This window comes from Erinaceus europaeus, chromosome 11 (assembly GCF_950295315.1).
Source record: "Erinaceus europaeus chromosome 11, mEriEur2.1, whole genome shotgun sequence".
NCBI classification, from domain to species: Eukaryota; Metazoa; Chordata; class Mammalia; order Eulipotyphla; family Erinaceidae; genus Erinaceus; species Erinaceus europaeus.
The window spans coordinates 119,851,133-119,868,243 of NC_080172.1; the positions used below are offsets into that span (position 1 = coordinate 119,851,133).

Sequence of the window (17,111 nt, forward strand, 5' to 3'; positions counted from 1 at the left end):
AGGGTGGACATCCGGGACATTCAGCCTCTGTCCCCGAGGGGCCTTGCCAGCTGCTGGGGCTGCGCCCCCCGCCCGAGAAGCAGGCTGCAGCCTGGGATGAGAAGACCCCAGGTTGTCTCCCTAGGGAGGGGCACGGAGAGGTCTCATCAGTGGGTATTTTCGGGGCAGGAAATGACTGGGATTTGCTGTACCAGAAAATAAAAAAGGGAAGAAAACCTTTTCGTGGAAAACAAATCAAGTTCTAAAGCTGGTAAAAGGAACTTGCGGCCTGGTGACACTTCTGCGCAGGTTCTGGGGGCTGGGACACGGATGAGGGAAGGTCACTACCTCCTGGAATCCCTGTAAGAACCCTTTTAAGATGTGGGAAATGACTGCACACGCTCCTGGAATTAAGCGGCACATCTGGGGTTGGAGGGAGTGATGGAGCCAGACAGCCTGGCTGGGTGCACAGAGGTGTCTGAGTGTTTCTCCAGAGCAGACTCCCTCCCTCCCCCGCTTCCCCCTCCTGACCTCCCCCTCCTTTCTTCTTTCTGCCACCAGGGCTTTTGGGGCTTTGTGCTTGCACTAAGGATCTACTGCTGGCAGGCATTTCCCCCACCCCCCTTTTCCCTTTTCTTTTATTTGGATAGAGGCTGAGAAAAATTGAGAGGGGAGCGGGAGATAGAGAAAGAGACATGGGCAGCCTGGCTTCACTTCTTATGAAGCTCCTCTCCTCTGGGTGGGGACCAGGGGATTGATCTCACATTCTTGCACACGGCATATGCATACACATACACATAATAGAGACAGTCAGAAATCAACAAGGAAGGGGGAGATAGGGAGGGAGGGAGACAGAGAGACACCTGCAGCACTGCTTCACCACTTGCAAAGCTTTCCCTCTGCAGGTGGGGACCGGGGCTCGAACTCTGGTCCCTGTGCACTGTAACATGTGCGCTCCACCAGATGCGCCACCATGCAGCCCCTGGGTCCTAATTTTTAAATTCTTTTTGATGAAAGAGGGACAGAGAAGATAGCAATCGCAGCATCTTTCCATCCACAAGCTTCCCTGGTGCTATCGTGGTGTTCCCAAGGGTACCGGGTCTTGAAACTGGGCCCTTGCCCACAGTAAGGTGAGTGCACTGCCAGGTAACCTACCCCCCAGAGAAGAGAGTGCCCATCCAGGTTAATTCTCTCACAGTTTCCCTGGGGCCAGTGGTCAGGCACCCCAAACAGAGGAGTAAAGGCACTGCTTTCTGCCTCCTCTTCCTGCTGCTCGGCCCTGCACACATGCCTCTCCTGGGCCTCTGTGTCCTCACGATCACGGCTGAGCTTGTGGGGAGACAGAGGTGACGGGCAGCCAGGGGTCCTTGGCTTCAGGGCATCTGTCTACCTGGTACTGGCTCAGGAAGCAGGGAACACAGAACTTTGACCTGGGGAAGCAAAAACCTGTGGGCCAGGTGGTGGCATACCTAGAACACACGTGACCGTGTGCAAGGACCTGAGTTCCAGCCCTGTGTCTCCACCCATGGAGGAGGCTCCTAAGCAATGATGTAGTGCTGCCAGTGTCTCTCTTTGGCTCCCCTTCTTTATCCCTGTCTCAATTTTTATCTGTCGTATCAAACAAAAGAAAAAAAAGAGGTAGAAATGGCCACTGGGAGTGGTGGACTCACTGTGTAGGCACCTGTATCCAGCAATAAACCTGGTGGTGATAAAAAACCAGAACAGGGGGTCGGGCGGTGGCGCAGCGGGTTAAGCGCATGTGGCGCAAAGCGCAGGGACCGGAGGAAGGATCCTGGTTCGAGCCCCCAGCTCCCCACCTGCAGGGGAGTCGCTTCACAGGCGGTGAAGCAGGTCTGCAGGTGTCTATCTTTCTCTCCCCTTCTCTGTCTTCCCCTCCTCTCTCCATTTCTCTCTGTCCTATCCAACAACGAATTGCGTCAACAAGGGCAATAATAATAACCACAACAAAGCTACAACAAGGGCAACAAAAGGGGGAAAAAAATGGCCTCCAGGAGTGGTGGATTCATGGTGCAGGCACCGAGCCCAGCAATAACCCTGGAGGAGGAAAAAAAAAAAAACCAGAACAAGCAAAATCTCACTTTGTGAGGGCAGTGTAGTTCTGGCTGCGGAGAGAAAGGTGCTGGAAGGGAGAGGGAGAGGAGAAGTGGAAGGAAGAGAAGCAGTGATAGATACAGAGAGGAGGGAAAAGAAAGAGTTTGCTGACATTTGAGTACCTTCTCTGTGCCCGCCGTCAAGTTGATCCTGTGTTGTGGGACTGGCTGGTAGCACACTCTGCTGAGTGCACAAGGACCTGGGTTCAAGCCCCTGGTCCCCACCTGCAGGGGGAAGCTTTCTGAGAGGTGAAGCAGGGCTGCAGGCATCTCTCTCCCTCTCTCTCTCCCTCTCTATCTCTTCCTCCCCTCTCAATTTCTCTGCGCTATCAGAAGGAAAGAAAGAAAATTCTATGTTGTTGCTACCCAATGCTATTCTGGAGTCCTCAAGGGTGGAGAGCAGTTCAAGTTGGTGACAGAAGACACACTGGAGTTAGACGGAGACGGACAGAGAAGAGGTGCTGAGGCGGTGAGGCAAGCCCCTCCGGCCAGAACTTCAGTCTAGAGGCCGAGCTGCCTCCAAGGAGGAGAGGGTTAAGCTGCGCCCCAGTGTCTGATGCCAAGCTAAGGAGTGGTACCCACTGCAAGACTGGATTAGGATTAAGTCAGAATTCAGTTAAAAGCCATTATTTGAGGCAGAAGTGCAAACAAAATGAGTAAACAGGGTTTTTAACAGCCCTCACATTCTGTTCTGGCCTGGATCTCCTGTCTGGGGGTCTTGAGTTCTGGACAAGCCTGGTCTCTGAGAGGCTGTCCAGTCCACACACAGTGTCAGGACAGGGCCTTCACACTCTCCTCTGTGCCTCTGTTCTCTGTGCTCTTCCTTCAGAGGCTCCAGAAAGGGCTCAGGGAGATGAGAGCAGTCCTTACTTGCCTCGAGGGCACGCGCACTGCGAGGGTCTGGAGTGGTGTGGACAGCTGAGGATTGGGCAGCTTGCTGGGTCACACTGCTGGGGAGGTAACCAGAGGGGCCATGGGGCAGAACTGACACTCCCAAGGAAGGTGGAATTGAGAATTGCTGCAAGAGCGCAGTCAGAGGAGGGCCTACTAGACCACATACTGTCACTGGAGGCAGAGGAGGTGGGGAGAGAAAAAGAGAGGGGGAAGAGAGAGGGGGCAGGGGTACAGAGAGAGAGGAGGGGGAAAGAGAGAAAGAAGGAGAAAAGAGAAAGGGAGAGAAGAGGGGAAAAGAGAGGGAAAGAAAGAGAATGAAACAGGAAGAGAGAGATGGAAGGAGAGAGGCAGAGAAAGACGGAAAACTACAGGAACAGAGAGAAGGAGAGAAACAAGAGCGAGGTCTAACTCAGTAGTTCCCAAGGTCGCCACAGCCAAGAGAACAAAGCCCTGATTAGGGATAAAGATTCAGTTACAGGAGTGAGTGCTTGGCTCACCTGTCCCAGCAAGAACGGGTTCTGCCAGGACAGAACCAGGCTGCCCCAGGGGCCAGGAGACCAACCGGCAGCAGCAGGGACTGGGGGGGGGGGGGCACAAAACCCTTTTCTGAGCCACCGCTGTGTCCTCACAGCAAGCACAAGTCGGCCTGGCCAAGGTCTGGGCAGAGAGCCTACCCACTGGAGTCCGAGAGCCAGCCACCCCGTGAGCACAGGCAGGGCGACCAGGCTGCCAGCCTCCGTGTCAGCCTTCGGAGCAGACAGATCACGGCAGCTCGGCGTGGCACCCTGCCTCCGTGTGCCCAACTTGGGGAAGTTTCTTCCAGTAGAGTTTCCATATGATGGATGTCTGGCTGAGGCCAAGGGCCAGACCTGAGCAAAACTAAATGTCCTTTCCCCATCCCTTCCTGTCTGGCTGCCTGACTCCTCCAGTGACTGACAAGGACCTACAATAATACCCGGCCCCCACAGGGGAGGGGGTGCCTTGCACCTTTTTTTCTTTGCCACCAGGGTCATTGCTGGGGCTTGGTGCCTGTGTGGCTCTATTCCTGGTGGCCATTTCTGATAGAAGGTGAGAGCCAGAGAAAAACACACAGAGACAGAGAGAAGAGGAGACAACTGCAGTGCCCTCCACTCATGAAGCTTCCCTCTGCAGGTGGGGACAGGGGCTTGAACCTGGGTCCTTGCACACTGTGATGTGTGTGTGTGTGTGTGTGTGTGTGTGTGTGTGTGTGTGTGTGCTACCAAGTGAGTCACCCCCTAGATGCTCCCCACATCCTCAAAAAAATTAGTAAAATGTTTGTTTTATCTCATAAGAGACGGTGGGCGAGTGGGAGGAAGGGCAGAGAGGCATTCTGACACACGCAGTGAAAGGGACTGAACTCAGAACCTCACCCCTGCAAGCCCAGAGCTCTGCCACTGACCACCTTCCAGGCTGTGCCCCCTTGTGTCTTAACAGGAGTCGGAGCCTGGCATTTAGAAGGACTTTCCAGCCACCTCTGCTTCCAGAAGCAACACCTAGCACGCCAAGACATGGGAGACAGAGCACACCTGATGAGGAAAGGCCCTGACTTTGCTGGGACTCTGATAAGCCACCAGGCAGCCTCTGATTCCTGTCTTCAAGACGAGGAAGCTAAAAAGGCCTCAGGACCACAGATTCTAGGACCGCTCTTTAACCAAGAGTAAAGCCTTAGCATGTGGAGTTGAAAGTATCTTCTAGAAAGACAGAGGAGTGTCTCTTTTCTTTTCTTTTTTTTTTTCTAGAGGAGTGTTAAGTGATATAACATTTCTTAAAGTAACGTCTGCTCCCCAAAAATGTGTGCATGGCTTGGGAAAAGACAAAACAAAACAAGAAAACCACCATTAAGAGTTCAGTATCTCAGCTTGCTTTCATTTGTTTCTTGAAAATTTTGACATTTAGAAGTAAATGGATGCGTGTTAAAGATTTTTGGGAAGCAGTTGTGGCTGTCTTCTCCATAGTTTAGGCTGATGGCACAGCTTTAGCTGAAAGGTTTGTTCTGGATGTGTGTAGGGGGACGGGGTGGGTGTGTGTGGGGGAGTAAGCCTATCTGATCAGAGCAAAGGCTCTCAAAGGATTACGGCTACACTGAGGAAGTCCGCAGGTCTCTCTTCCTCCCCACTCCTTTCTCAATTTTCTCCTCTCTCTCTCCTCTCTAATAAAAAAACAAGGAAGAAAGAGAAAAGGAAAAACGTCTGCTGGAAATGGTGCTTATGCAGTCACTGAGGCCCAGCAATAACCCTGGTCACAAAAAAAAAAAAGTCGTATTATTTCATTGATTCTTCGCAATAGCTCTGAGAGGTGGATTAATATTAATCCCACACCAGAGAGAGAGGGAGAGAGAGGAGAGAGATAGTAGAGAGGTTGACAGACAGACAGACATGACAGATAGGTAGATAGGTAGGGAAACCACTGAAGTGGATGGCATTCAGGTCTCAGAACAGACAGGAGGCCGTGCCAGGACTCAGCTCCACTGTCTGACTGGAAATGTGCACTCAGTCAACAGTGACAGTTTTTGGTTGGGAAAGTAAAACCCTTCCTGGAAAAGTGCAGGTAGAACTTTGCTCCAGCTAAATTTAGCACTTTGTAAGCATAGTCAGAAAAAAAAAAAAAGCTGCAAGTTTAGCTTTAAAGTGGAGATTTTTCTACTATCAAAATCAATAACTTTGAAATTACTAGAACTAAATGGGCTTCAAAATAGCTTGTCATTTTTTATTTCATTAAAACAATATTTACAAGCCAGTTTATTTTTTAAGGAGAATTAGGTGGTAGGGTCCACTTTCTAAAACCTAAAATCAGAGGCCAGAGAGGGAGGGCTCACTAAGGTACGTGCCAGGCATGTGGCTCAGGCTCAAACCAAACGAGGCAACAGAATGAGCCCAGTGCTGTGGTCTGTACCTGAAAGAAAAAGTGACCTGTCACCCCATCACCCGGGGCCCTAGTCAGAGAGTCCTGGTGTTCCCACACAGACGTGATGGGGCAAGATCACTAACAGATCCCTCTCACGACTGTCACTGGTCGTCTCCATCAGGAACAACACAATGGACCCTCTGTGGGTCCCTACAGGTCTTGGCCCTCATGTGGCTCAACAAAGGTGGGGAATGTCGCATTCTCTGAAGGGAGGTTGCACAATATACTCTGCCTACCACCTGAGGAAGATGGGTCCTGAAGTTAGTGCAGCCTGGAATGTTCCCAGCCGTGACCACAGGATGTGAGCTCAGACCCACAGGGATGCAGAGGTCACACAGGCTCCTGTGCTGAATATGGGCCCCAGATCAAACAGATGGGGCTTACAGTCAACAGAATTTATATACTTAACCCTTATTTGGGAGCTACTTCCTGCCCTGATCCAGCTTTCTAGTTTTATTTTCAACTATGACACTATCTTCCCAGACAATACCTTTGGCCAACCTGCATGTTAGCTGTCAGACTCAGGCAAAAATTAAAGTCATGGGCCCCTTGGAATATACCTAAAATAGACCAACTTTTTCCAAAATGGAGGCCCCAAATTTCATCTGCTATATTTTTGCCTATAGGTTCTCTGTTATTAAACAATTTGTTCTGCTTTATACCTTCATCTTATTCCAGCCACCAAGTTGCAGATACAGTCACGATGCCAACCTGACTTCCCTGGGCAGATGACCTTCCCAGAGCCCTGCCCCACTAGGGAAAGACAGAAATAGGCTGGGGGATGGATCCACCTGCCAACACCCATGTCCAGCGGAGAAGCAATTACAGAAGGTAGAACTCCCACCTTCTGCTCCTCATAAAGAATTTGGGTCCAAGCTCCCAGAGGGATAAAGAACAGGGAAGCTTCCAATGGAGGGGATGGGACAGGGAACTCTGGTGGTGGGAACTGTGTGGAATTGTGCTCCTCTGAACCTAGTGTCTTGTATATATTTTTTAATTTTATAAATAAATTTTAAAAAGAAAAAAGGAAACAGTGACCAGAGTGGTCCAGGGGGTGGTACAATGGATAAAGTGTGAAGTCCTCAGTTCAATCCAGAAGCACAGTAATGTCTAGTTCTTTCTCTTCTAATTCTTCATGAATAAATAAATAAAATCTTTTTAAAAAGTTGGCGGAGCCAGGGCAGCAGTGCAGCAGGGTAAGTGCACTTGGCATGAAGCGCAAGGACCAGTGTAAGGATCCCATTTCGAGCCCCCGGCTCCCCACCCGCAGAGGGGTTGTTTTACAGGCAGTGAAGCAGGTTTGCAAGTGTCTATCTTTCCATTCCATTCTCTGCCTACCCCTCCTCTCTTGATATCTCTCTGTCCTATCCAACAATAACAACAATAAGAATAATTACAAGGGCAACAAAAAGGGGAAAAAATGGCCTCCACGAGTAGTGAATTCACCAAATGATAAAAATGCAGACACCAAGCCCCAGTGATAAAATTGGAGGCAAAAAAAAAAAAAAATTGCCTGAAATGGCAAAAACTCTGCATGTAAAAGGTCCCAAAACAAAGTAATGGCATTATTTCTAGAACCAACTCATAGGGAAATTTCTAAAGGAGGAAAGAGGCCTGCACCTAGACCTCTGACAGGCCTGACCTAGACCTCTGACACGCCTGACCTAGACCTCTGACACGCCTGACCTAGACCTCTGACACGCCTGCACCTAGACCTCTGACAGGCCTGACCTAGACCTCTGACACGCCTGCACCTAGACCTCTGACACGCCTGCACCTAGACCTCTGACACACCTGACCTAGACCTCTGACACGCCTGACCTAGACCTCTGACACGCCTGCACCTAGACCTCTGACACGCCTGACCTAGACCTCTGACACGCCTGACCTAGACCTCTGACACGCCTGCACCTAGACCTCTGACACGCCTGACCTAGACCTCTGACACGCCTGACCTAGACCTCTGAAACGCCTGACCTAGACCTCTGACACGCCTGCACCTAGACCTCTGGCACACCTGCACCTAGACCTCTGGCACACCTGCACCTAGACGTCTGACACGCCTGACCTAGACCTCTGACACGCCTGCACCTAGACCTCTGACACACCTGCACCTAGACCTCTGACAGGCCTGACCTAGACCTCTGACACGTCTGACCTAAACCTCTGACAGGCCTGACCTAGACGTCTGACAGGCCTGACCTAGACCTCTGACACACCTGCACCTAGACCTCTGACACGCCTGCACCTAGACCTCTGACAGGCCTGACCTAGACCTCTGACACGCCTGACCTAGACCTCTGACAGGCCTGCACCTAGACCTCTGACACGCCTGCTCCTAGCTCTATAATGGATCCCTCCTTCACCATCACTGGCCATTTCTTCAGTACTGTCATCACAAGCCCTTCTGTGGCCTCTCCAGGACCTTGCCGTCACTGTGGAACAGCAATGATGGGGACTCCACACTCTCTGAAGCAGGCTGGGTCAGCACATTCTGCCATTCTGGGTTGGCGGGTCCTCAAATGAGAGCATCCTACAATGGTCCCAGCTGACCATGGTCTGTGAGCTCAGACCTACAGGGTCTCAGAAGACACACAGGCTCATGTGCATACTATCAGCAGATACAGGCCTTGGTAAGTCAGTGGGGTAAACAGTTAATTTTATTCACAAATTTCCTTCGAGATTGGAAGCTACTCTCCGCCCTAGTCCAGCTTTCTATCCCTTTTCTCCACTCTGAGACCATCTTCTCAAAAAAAATCCTCATCCAACTCCACATCAGCAAACCCAAGCAAAACTACGATCGTTACAGGCTCCTAGGAACTGGCCTAACATGGACTTCTTAGTTTCTTTCCACCCTGAGAACCCTAATCTCATCTGCTCTGTTTCTACTTTTTTTTTTTTAAATATATACCTCACATCAGATGAATAAAAAACCATAAAAATCATGTTTCTACTTTTTGGTTTCTATTCATTAAGCATTTTTTTTTCCTGCTTTATATCTTGCTACCTACCAGCCACCAAGTTGCAGATGCTACCATGACTCCATCCTGACCTCCCTGGGCAGACGCCCTCACCATGTGTCCTGGAGCCTCCTCTCCCCAGAGCCCTGCCCCACTAGGGACAGACAGACACAGGCTGAGGGTGTGGGTCCACCTGCCAACACTCATGTCCAGTGGAGAAGCAATGACAGAATCCAGAACACCCACTTTCAAAAATAATTTTGGTCCAGACTCCCAGAGGGGGAGAAATGTTAGGGGAAGATGACCAGAGGGCTTTGAACTCCAACCCCATCCATCAGGACCCAGAGAGAGAGAAGGGTATAGGGATGTTTGGATGTAGTGATAGTTGTAGGTGTGATCTGGAAAGGAAGAGAAGATGGGACCTCACAAAAGGGGGAAATCTATACACATACAGACAGACAGTTGTAGAAATAATAGTCAACCCATATCTGCAACCTTAGGAGAACTTCAGTACCTTCCAAAGGAGGGATTGCAAATTCAGAACTCTGGTGGTAGTAATGGTACGGAGTTATACCCTGTTGTCTTGTAACTTTATAAATTAGTATTTAATCACTAGTAAAAATAAATAAAAAGAGGCCTGTCAGTGCTGGCAGTTGGACCTACTGTCCAGCTATACAAGAGGGTTTGTATGTTTGCTTCGGACTCTGTGCCTGCACATGACGTTCTCACTCCTGGGGTGATTTTGTTTGCCTTTCTTTCTTTGACAGAGGTGAGAGATGGGGTGGGGGCAGGGAAGACAGAGGAAAGACACCTGCAACACTGCTTCACTGCTTGTGGAATGTCCCCTGCAGTGGGGGCTGCAGGCTTGAACCCGTGGGTAAATAGCTTTATATATTGATACCATGAAGTGTTATGATTTTATGGCAGCATGTTTGCAAATTATAATAATAATAACGCTGAAGAACACTCATGAATAATATCGAGTGAAGAAAGCAGTGTCAGGAGACAGCTGCCCGGCAGAGCGCCTGTCTTTCTGTGAGTAAAGCCTGGTTCACACAGGGGCGCACTCAGCTGTGAGAGGAGTCCGCAGACAGCGGGTGGTGGTGTGGAGTCTCTCCCTCCCTCTCTCGTCGCTTTCCCTATTTTCTCTCTTTCTCCTTGAATTTAAAGAAAAGCAGAGAAAAGTTGACCTGGAATCAGTGGAAGAGGTCCTGCAAAATAAATAACAGAGAAGGACACAGCATATTTATAGCTCAGTTATGCTAAATATATATATATATATATACACACACACAGAGAGAGATGTATCATTGTGATAAATTGGAAGTGCTTATATTAGCAGTGGACCCAAGGTTTCTTTTTAACCTTTAAAACATCTTTTTAGACGAATGAGTATGTGAAGATTTTGTACTGAAAAACCCTCAAGATTAAATACATAAAGCGACTAGAAAAATCCTACTCCAAGTGGCTGGGCAGTGGTGCAGCAGGTTAAGCATACATAGTATGAAGTGCAAGGATCTGCACAAGGATCCAGGTTCGAGCCCTTAGATCCCTTCCTGCAGAAGGGACACTTCAAGAGCAGTGAAGCAGGTCTGCGTTTCTCTCTCCCCTCCCTCTCTTTCTCCCTATCTTCTCTTCCTCTCTCAGTTTCTCTGTTCTGTCCAATGAAATGAAATGAAAAGAAAAGAAAGATCCTACTCCAGTAGTTGAAGTCAATGTGTTCTTCACCCCTAGAAGAAGAAGAACTGGGTATTTTGAGAGAAGTCATGGGCGCTCCAGGGGACCCGGGTCAGGTTCCCATAGATCACTCAGAATCTGTAGGGCAGCCCCCTGGCAAAAGTGGGCAGTGTGGCCAGTTTGGTAGTTTGGCGTCAGGCTCCTGGCACTGCACGCCAACCCACAAGAGAGCAACGTGACCACAGGAAGGTCCCTGATTATTCAGCTTTTATCATCTGTAACATGGCCACAGGGCCCTTACCTCATAGGGCACAGAAACAACAGTCCTGTGGGGCCCTGAAATATGCACACGACCACCTTCGCTAAACCCCGTTTTACAGATTAGGGGATTACGTTATGAGGAGCTTGAACAGACTGCCCAAAGCCATGGGTAGAGTCACGTTTGAACACGTTCGCCCCCAGCGAACAGTGACTGGGCAGCCTGGGAGAGTGTGTGTGTGGGGGGTGGTGGTGAATGTCTTTTATGACCCTGAAAAGGGTGGGCTCAGCGTTACAGTGTGTAAGGACCAGAGTTTGAGCCCCCAGTCCCCACCTGTAGGGGGACAGCTTTGCAAGTGGTGAAGCAGGGCTGCAGGTGTCTCTCTTTCTCCCTCTGTCTCCCCCTCCTCTCTTGATTTCTGGCTGTCTCTAACCAATAAATAAAGATAATAAATATTTAACAAAGAAGAAGAAAAGGCTGGACTTAGAGGGGAGATATTGTTATAGCAACAAAGCACATTATCTTGTTGTGAATTCCAAAACACTTCTGTGTTGGTGTACTGATAGCCTTCCGTGAAAATGAGCTTGAAAAGATTGCTGATTAGACTGTCCTGAGTTTTGAAGGGAAAAGCAGTAGCCACAGAAATCTAGCTTTCTGCTGGGTTCAGCCCTTAGGAAAGGCCCGCAGGGACATTGCTCTGGACGAACAGGGGCTCCCTGACCAAACACAAGCGGCCTCACCTTTCAGAGCCTGAGTTTCATCATCTGTAAAGAGGCACATGCAAGACCCCACATGGGTCCCCATTGTGACACCTCACAGGTAGCCCTAATGGCTAAGGGGGTGATGTGGATAAAGATGTCATCTGGGGGCACTTGGGACCATAAGTGTGGACCCCCCAGGCCTAGTTAAGTAGCTTGCAGGTGGGAATCCACCGCTTCTAAGAGGGCTCCTCGGGGAGGGCTGACCTGGGGGCCCACATTTCCGTTCCTCTACAGTGGCTTCTTAGAAGCCAAGTCCCGAGGCCCTGGGGATGTCCTTGGCATTTCCAGTTTCTCCCATCTGCCTGCCTGGGTCCAAGCAAGTCAGCGGAGTTGTCCGGGCTCAGCCCCCAGGCAGGAGAACAGAATCAGGCTCCAGGCTCCACCACAGGTCGGGCCGGAGGGGCCGCTGCGCTCCCTCAGGGCCAGGCCTGGAAAGAGCAGGAGCTGGGCTTCCTGAGCAAGAGGAAAAGAGCAGGAAACGGAGAGCAGGCGAAGATGGTCTGTCCTCTGCCTCGGCCCCCAGCCTCCCCCCCCCTCAGGAAATTCTGGCATCGAGGGAAAGAGCAAGGAAGGGCAACACCAGGGAAATCACAACTGGCTGGGCAAGGGACTTATGTGCCTGAGCCTCCAGGTTTGGTCCCTGGTGGCTCCCTCATATGGAGTGGTGCTCTGCCCTCTCTCTCCCTCTCTCAGTGAAAGTCTCTCAAGAAACTCTCCGCCTCCGGCAGGGCGGTGGCGCACCCGGTTAAGAGCACATAGCACTAAGCACAAGGGCAGGGGTTCAAGCCCCCGGCTCCCCACCAGCAGGGGAGACGCTTCACAGGCGGTGAAGCAGGTCTGCAGGTGTCTCTCTTTCTCTCTCCATCTCTATCTCCCCCCCTCAATTTCTCTCTGCCCTAGCCAATAAAAAAATTTAAAAAAGAGAAACTTTCCACCTCCTATAGAAGAAATACCGCCCCACCCCGGAGGTAACCCTCAGATAAAGCTGCTCCCCAGTGGCTATGCTGGGGCCTGAGAGTCCAGCAGGGTTTCCGCGCTCAGAGCTGAGGTCCCAGACCCCAGCCCCTGGCCTCCGCGGCCGCCTCTGGACAGTCCACCCTGCACCTGGCCGACCTCTCAGCAGGTCTGGGAGGGGCGGGCTCGCGGAGCCACCTGGGTGGGGGTCTGGCAGCCGGGGTCTTACCTGCGCGCCTTGGGGGTAGCCGTCGCCCTCTGAGAGAGAGTCCACCAAGTCCTCCTCGTCCAGCGTGGCCCGCCTGTAGGTGGACATCTGCAAGGCCAAGTGGAGCACGGCCTCTCTCAGCGCCTCCATGGCCCGGCCCGCAGGGTCAGGGGTCCCGTCCTCCGCCCCCACACCCGCACCTCCCCTGCACGCCCAGACCAGCCCTTGACCCTCAGCCCGCACCTCCCCCGCGCCCCCTGGCCGCCCCTGTACCCGCAGACTGCCCCGCACCCCCAGATGTTGTCCCCTGCAGCTCCAGATGCGGCCCCGCACCTCCCCTGCACCCCCAGACCACCCCTTGCACCCTCAGACGGAGCCCTCAGACCACAGCTCCCTGGCACCCCTGCCGCCCCCGCACCTCCAGACGGCGTCCCCCTCGCCCCCCCAGACCGCACTCCCCTCCCCCGCACCCCCAGACTGCCCCCAGACCGCGGCCCCAGGGTGCGGGAGTCTCCCGCTCCAGCCGCCGGGCCAGGCCAGGGGGCGGGGGCCGGGGGCCGGGGGGCGGGGGCCGGGCGGGCGCCACCCTCGCGGGCGGGGCTTCGTGGGCTCCAGGCTCCCGGCTCCCTCCTAGTCCCACCCCAGGACCCCAGGCTCGGGGAGACAGACTGCACCCCTTCTGGAAGGCCGCTGCTAACAGGCAGGGGCACCCCGCACACCCCTCCCTGCCCACCGGGACACCTTCAGTCCCTTTAGTAAGGGGCGCCCCCAGGGCGCAGACCGGGAAGGAGGTGCCCTAACCTAACCGTATGCGCAGAGACAAGAGAGCATCGCCCCTTCTGTGACCCTTCTGTCAAAAGGGAGTCTTCCCACTCTCACTCCCCGCTCCCAGCTAGATGAGGAGGAGGGAAAAGGGTAGGAATCATAAAAGGTAAGTGTGGCCCACTCATCATCCCTCATTCCTCCCTCTAACCAGGGATGTTTGAGGCACAGCTCTGGAATGGGTTTGAGAATCCCCGCGGACTCCCCTGAGCTGGAATGGACCATGCAGGTGCAGCTAGGTGGCGGGCACCCACGCTTGCTTTCAGGCTTCAGTGTGTCACTCTGTTCCGTGGCTCAGGGGCTGGTCAGAACCAGGGCGCGACCCTCCCTCTGCCTCCCCTCTCAGGAGACCAGTGCTCCAAGCAGGGCACCCTCCTCTGCCCTGCCCGAGGACCCGACCCTCCTTGTGGCCCTAGCCTGGAGAAGGGCCTCTCAGATGGTGAGTCCTCACAGGGCTCCAGAAGCCCTACGAAGAGCTAGCTGCCTGGAGTCTCACTTGGAGTGAAACTGGGAATCCCCTGCTCTTGCATTTCCCCCGAAGTGCAACACTGCTCATTCTCGGATTTGATTCTTACAATCACACAGAAATGGAAATGAATCTGTTCAGAGGAGTGAGGTGATGGCCCCAGCCACAGTCACAGGGCTAGCTCCTGACAGTCTTGGGGCTCTGATGCTGTCTCCTTACATCCCTCTCAGCTGTCAGCACCAGCTTTTAAACGAGAGATGGGGGGCTGGGGAGACAGCATAATGGTTCTGCAAAAAGACTCTCATGCTTGAGGTCCCAGCTTCAATGCCCAGCACCAGCATCAGCCAGAGCTGAGCTGAGCTGAGCTGAGCAGTGCTCTGGGAGACAGAGAGACAGGAGAGAAAGAGAGGGGGGAAGAAAGAGGGAAAGAAAGAGAGAAAAAGAGAAAAAAATGGCTTGGGCTGGACTTCCTAGATAGGCTTCTTCTGAAACCAGGAAGCTTAATTTCACTAAATAACAGCTGTCAACCCCCAAGGGAGGGAAGAAAAAAAAATTTTCTGAAAACCACATTCTGATGACCAAACATTCCCAACCTAGCACAGCAGGTACTGTCTCCTGGGGAGCTGGGGGCTCAGGGATACCAGTTCTTTCCTCACACTTGAGCACTTACTACGAGCCTGAGACCGAGAGATGGAGAAGTCAGTCACCCTCTGAATTGAAGCAAAGGCCCTTCCTCTTCAGGGAACACCTGTCTTTTCTGGGAAGCTCTCCTAGCCTCTCAGACCCTAGGTCCAACCCCTGTCCTGTGTGCAAGCATGCCACTCCCATCTCCCATCTCCAGATGTGAGAGAGCTCTGAGGGTCAGAGGTCAAGGAGGCAGGCTGGCGCCCACCCCAGGGCCCACCCTGGCCATCACACCCCACTGCAGCCCCCGGGGACAGCTGACAGACAGGCTCACGTACCTCCCTAGCAGAAACCCAGAGCTGTTTGTTTTTCAGCATACAAAAGAGGCGGCCTTTCTGTTCACAGTCAAACCCGTCCTTAGAGGTGGGAACAGCTCCAGGGCTCAGCTCAGTGAGGAGCTCAGCCAGAGTGGCATTCCTGCCACAGTGACAGCCTGGTCAGTGCCCGCCCACTGCCGGGTGGGGCCTTGCATCCAGTCTTGCTGAAGCCCACGCCTGGGGGTGGCTGCGACAGGCCTCACTTCCATCTTCCGAATGTGGGAGGGGCAGGGCCAAGCTAACCACCTCCTAGGAGGCTGCACAGAATTTCTTCTCTCCAGAGAGGACTGAGTGAGCTTCAGGGAGGAGCCAGGAATTGCTCTGAGCCCAGAAGTCCCATCCAAGCTCATCACCCTGCCTGCAGTGAGCGCACACACACAGACACACAGACACACAGACACACAGACACACACACTTACACACACACACAGACTCACACACACACATTCACACACTCACACTCACACACACATTCACACACTCACACACACTCTCACACACACACACACTCACACACACACACACTCACACACTCACTCACACACACTCTCACACACACTCTCACACACACACTCACACACTCATTCACACACACACACGGATACACACACACATTCACACACTCACACACACTCACACACACTCACTCATACACACACTCACACACAATCACACACACACATTCACACACACACTCACACTCTCACACACACACTCACACACACTCTCACACACACTCTCACACACACACTCATTCACACACACACACGGATACACACACACATTCACACACTCACACACACACACACACTCACACACACTCACTCATACACACACTCACACACAATCACACACACACATTCACACACTCACACACTCACACTCTCACACACACACTCACACACTCACTCACACACACACTCACACACACACTCACTCACACACACACTCACACACACACACACACACACACACACACACACACACACACACACACCAAGGGACAGGCCCAGGACCTGCACTCTGGCTGCGTCTTCAGGTGGACACCTCACTGAACGGGTGGGGGCACGAGCTGAGCTGAGCTGAGCGGGCAGGGCGGCCAGTGGCCATTCTCCCTAATTGCTTCAGTTCTGGTTGTGGTGCCACGCCCCAGCCCGCAAGGGCTCCAGGGCAAGGGGATTAACAACCGCTGCTGTGTGGGGCTTTGCTGGGCCTGGTGTTCCAGCAGAAGGGCTGGCAGAGACCAGGCGTGGAGTGGGAACTGATCCCTGGGCCTCCACTGCACAGAGCAGGTGACGAAAGCCAGAGGAGGCTGTGATGGTGCCAGGCCTGGAAACCCGGGCTGGGGCAGTCACAGGCCTGGGGAGCGTGGTGAACTGTCACCAGCACTCCAGTCTCTGATGACAAGGCCTCTGGCCCGTTGTACCAGGCACAGTCCCATTTGCCTAGGCCGTGCTGGTCACTGCTGGCTTTCCCGGCTGGTCTGGCCAAGGCAGGGGATCTTCGGGACTCCTGGAGAGACCAAAGCAGGACGGCAGGCTGAGAAAAACTCTGGGGCCCGGGATGTGTCGGCCACACCCACCGCCTAAAGTGTTTCCACTTTCTTATTTACTTAACGTCATGCTGGAGACAGAGCTCAGGATCTTACTGCCAGCTGCCTTGCCAGCCCCCTGCTGCTCTAGCCCGCCCCCACCCCCTTAGTCATCATGTTTCCGCTAGGCGCTAGGCGTGGGGGGTGGGCTCCTGGAACAGAAAGGGCCCACGGTAACAACTAATGGAGTCTGAGTAGAGTCCAGACTAATAATAATGTGTACCTAGGAAGCTGCTGGCGCCTTGCCTGGTACAGTGCACAATTACCATCAGCAAGGACGTGGGTTCAAATCCCCGGCCCCCACCTTCCCATCTGCAGGAAAGAAGCTTCATGAGTGACAGAGAAGTGCTGTGGGTATCTCTCCTTCTCTCTGTCTCACTGTCCTTCTGTCTCTCACCCTTTATCAAAAAGAAAGGGAAAAAAGGATGACCAGGAAGGACTCACAGAGCAGGGCAGACAGCAAGTCGTAGTGATAGCCCTGGTGGCAAAGGGGAAGAAAGGGG

At 52.8% G+C, this 17,111-nt stretch overlaps 1 protein-coding gene and 1 long non-coding RNA gene across 7 annotated transcripts in view; both read right to left on the minus strand.

Moving 5' to 3' along the window:
• Window positions 1–17,111, minus strand: part of ECE1 (endothelin converting enzyme 1) — a 162,282-nt gene that overhangs the window by 66,600 nt on the left and 78,571 nt on the right. For 3 of the 6 annotated variants that reach the window (XM_060200868.1, XM_060200867.1, XM_060200870.1), the window contains exon 2: window positions 12,750–12,836. In XM_060200868.1, the coding sequence (XP_060056851.1) occupies window positions 12,750–12,836 (87 nt within the window). Of the gene's footprint in view, window positions 1–12,749; window positions 13,041–13,146; window positions 13,244–14,978; window positions 15,123–17,111 lie in introns of those variants that run through there. The other 3 variants (XM_016193078.2, XM_060200869.1, XM_007534355.3) reach the window with 3 other exon arrangements.
• Window positions 4,720–8,231, minus strand: LOC132541170 (uncharacterized). The gene is made up of 2 exons (XR_009552342.1): window positions 8,024–8,231; window positions 4,720–7,730 (listed from the first exon to the last, which is right to left on the minus strand). It is a non-coding gene; the product is annotated as an uncharacterized LOC132541170 (long non-coding RNA).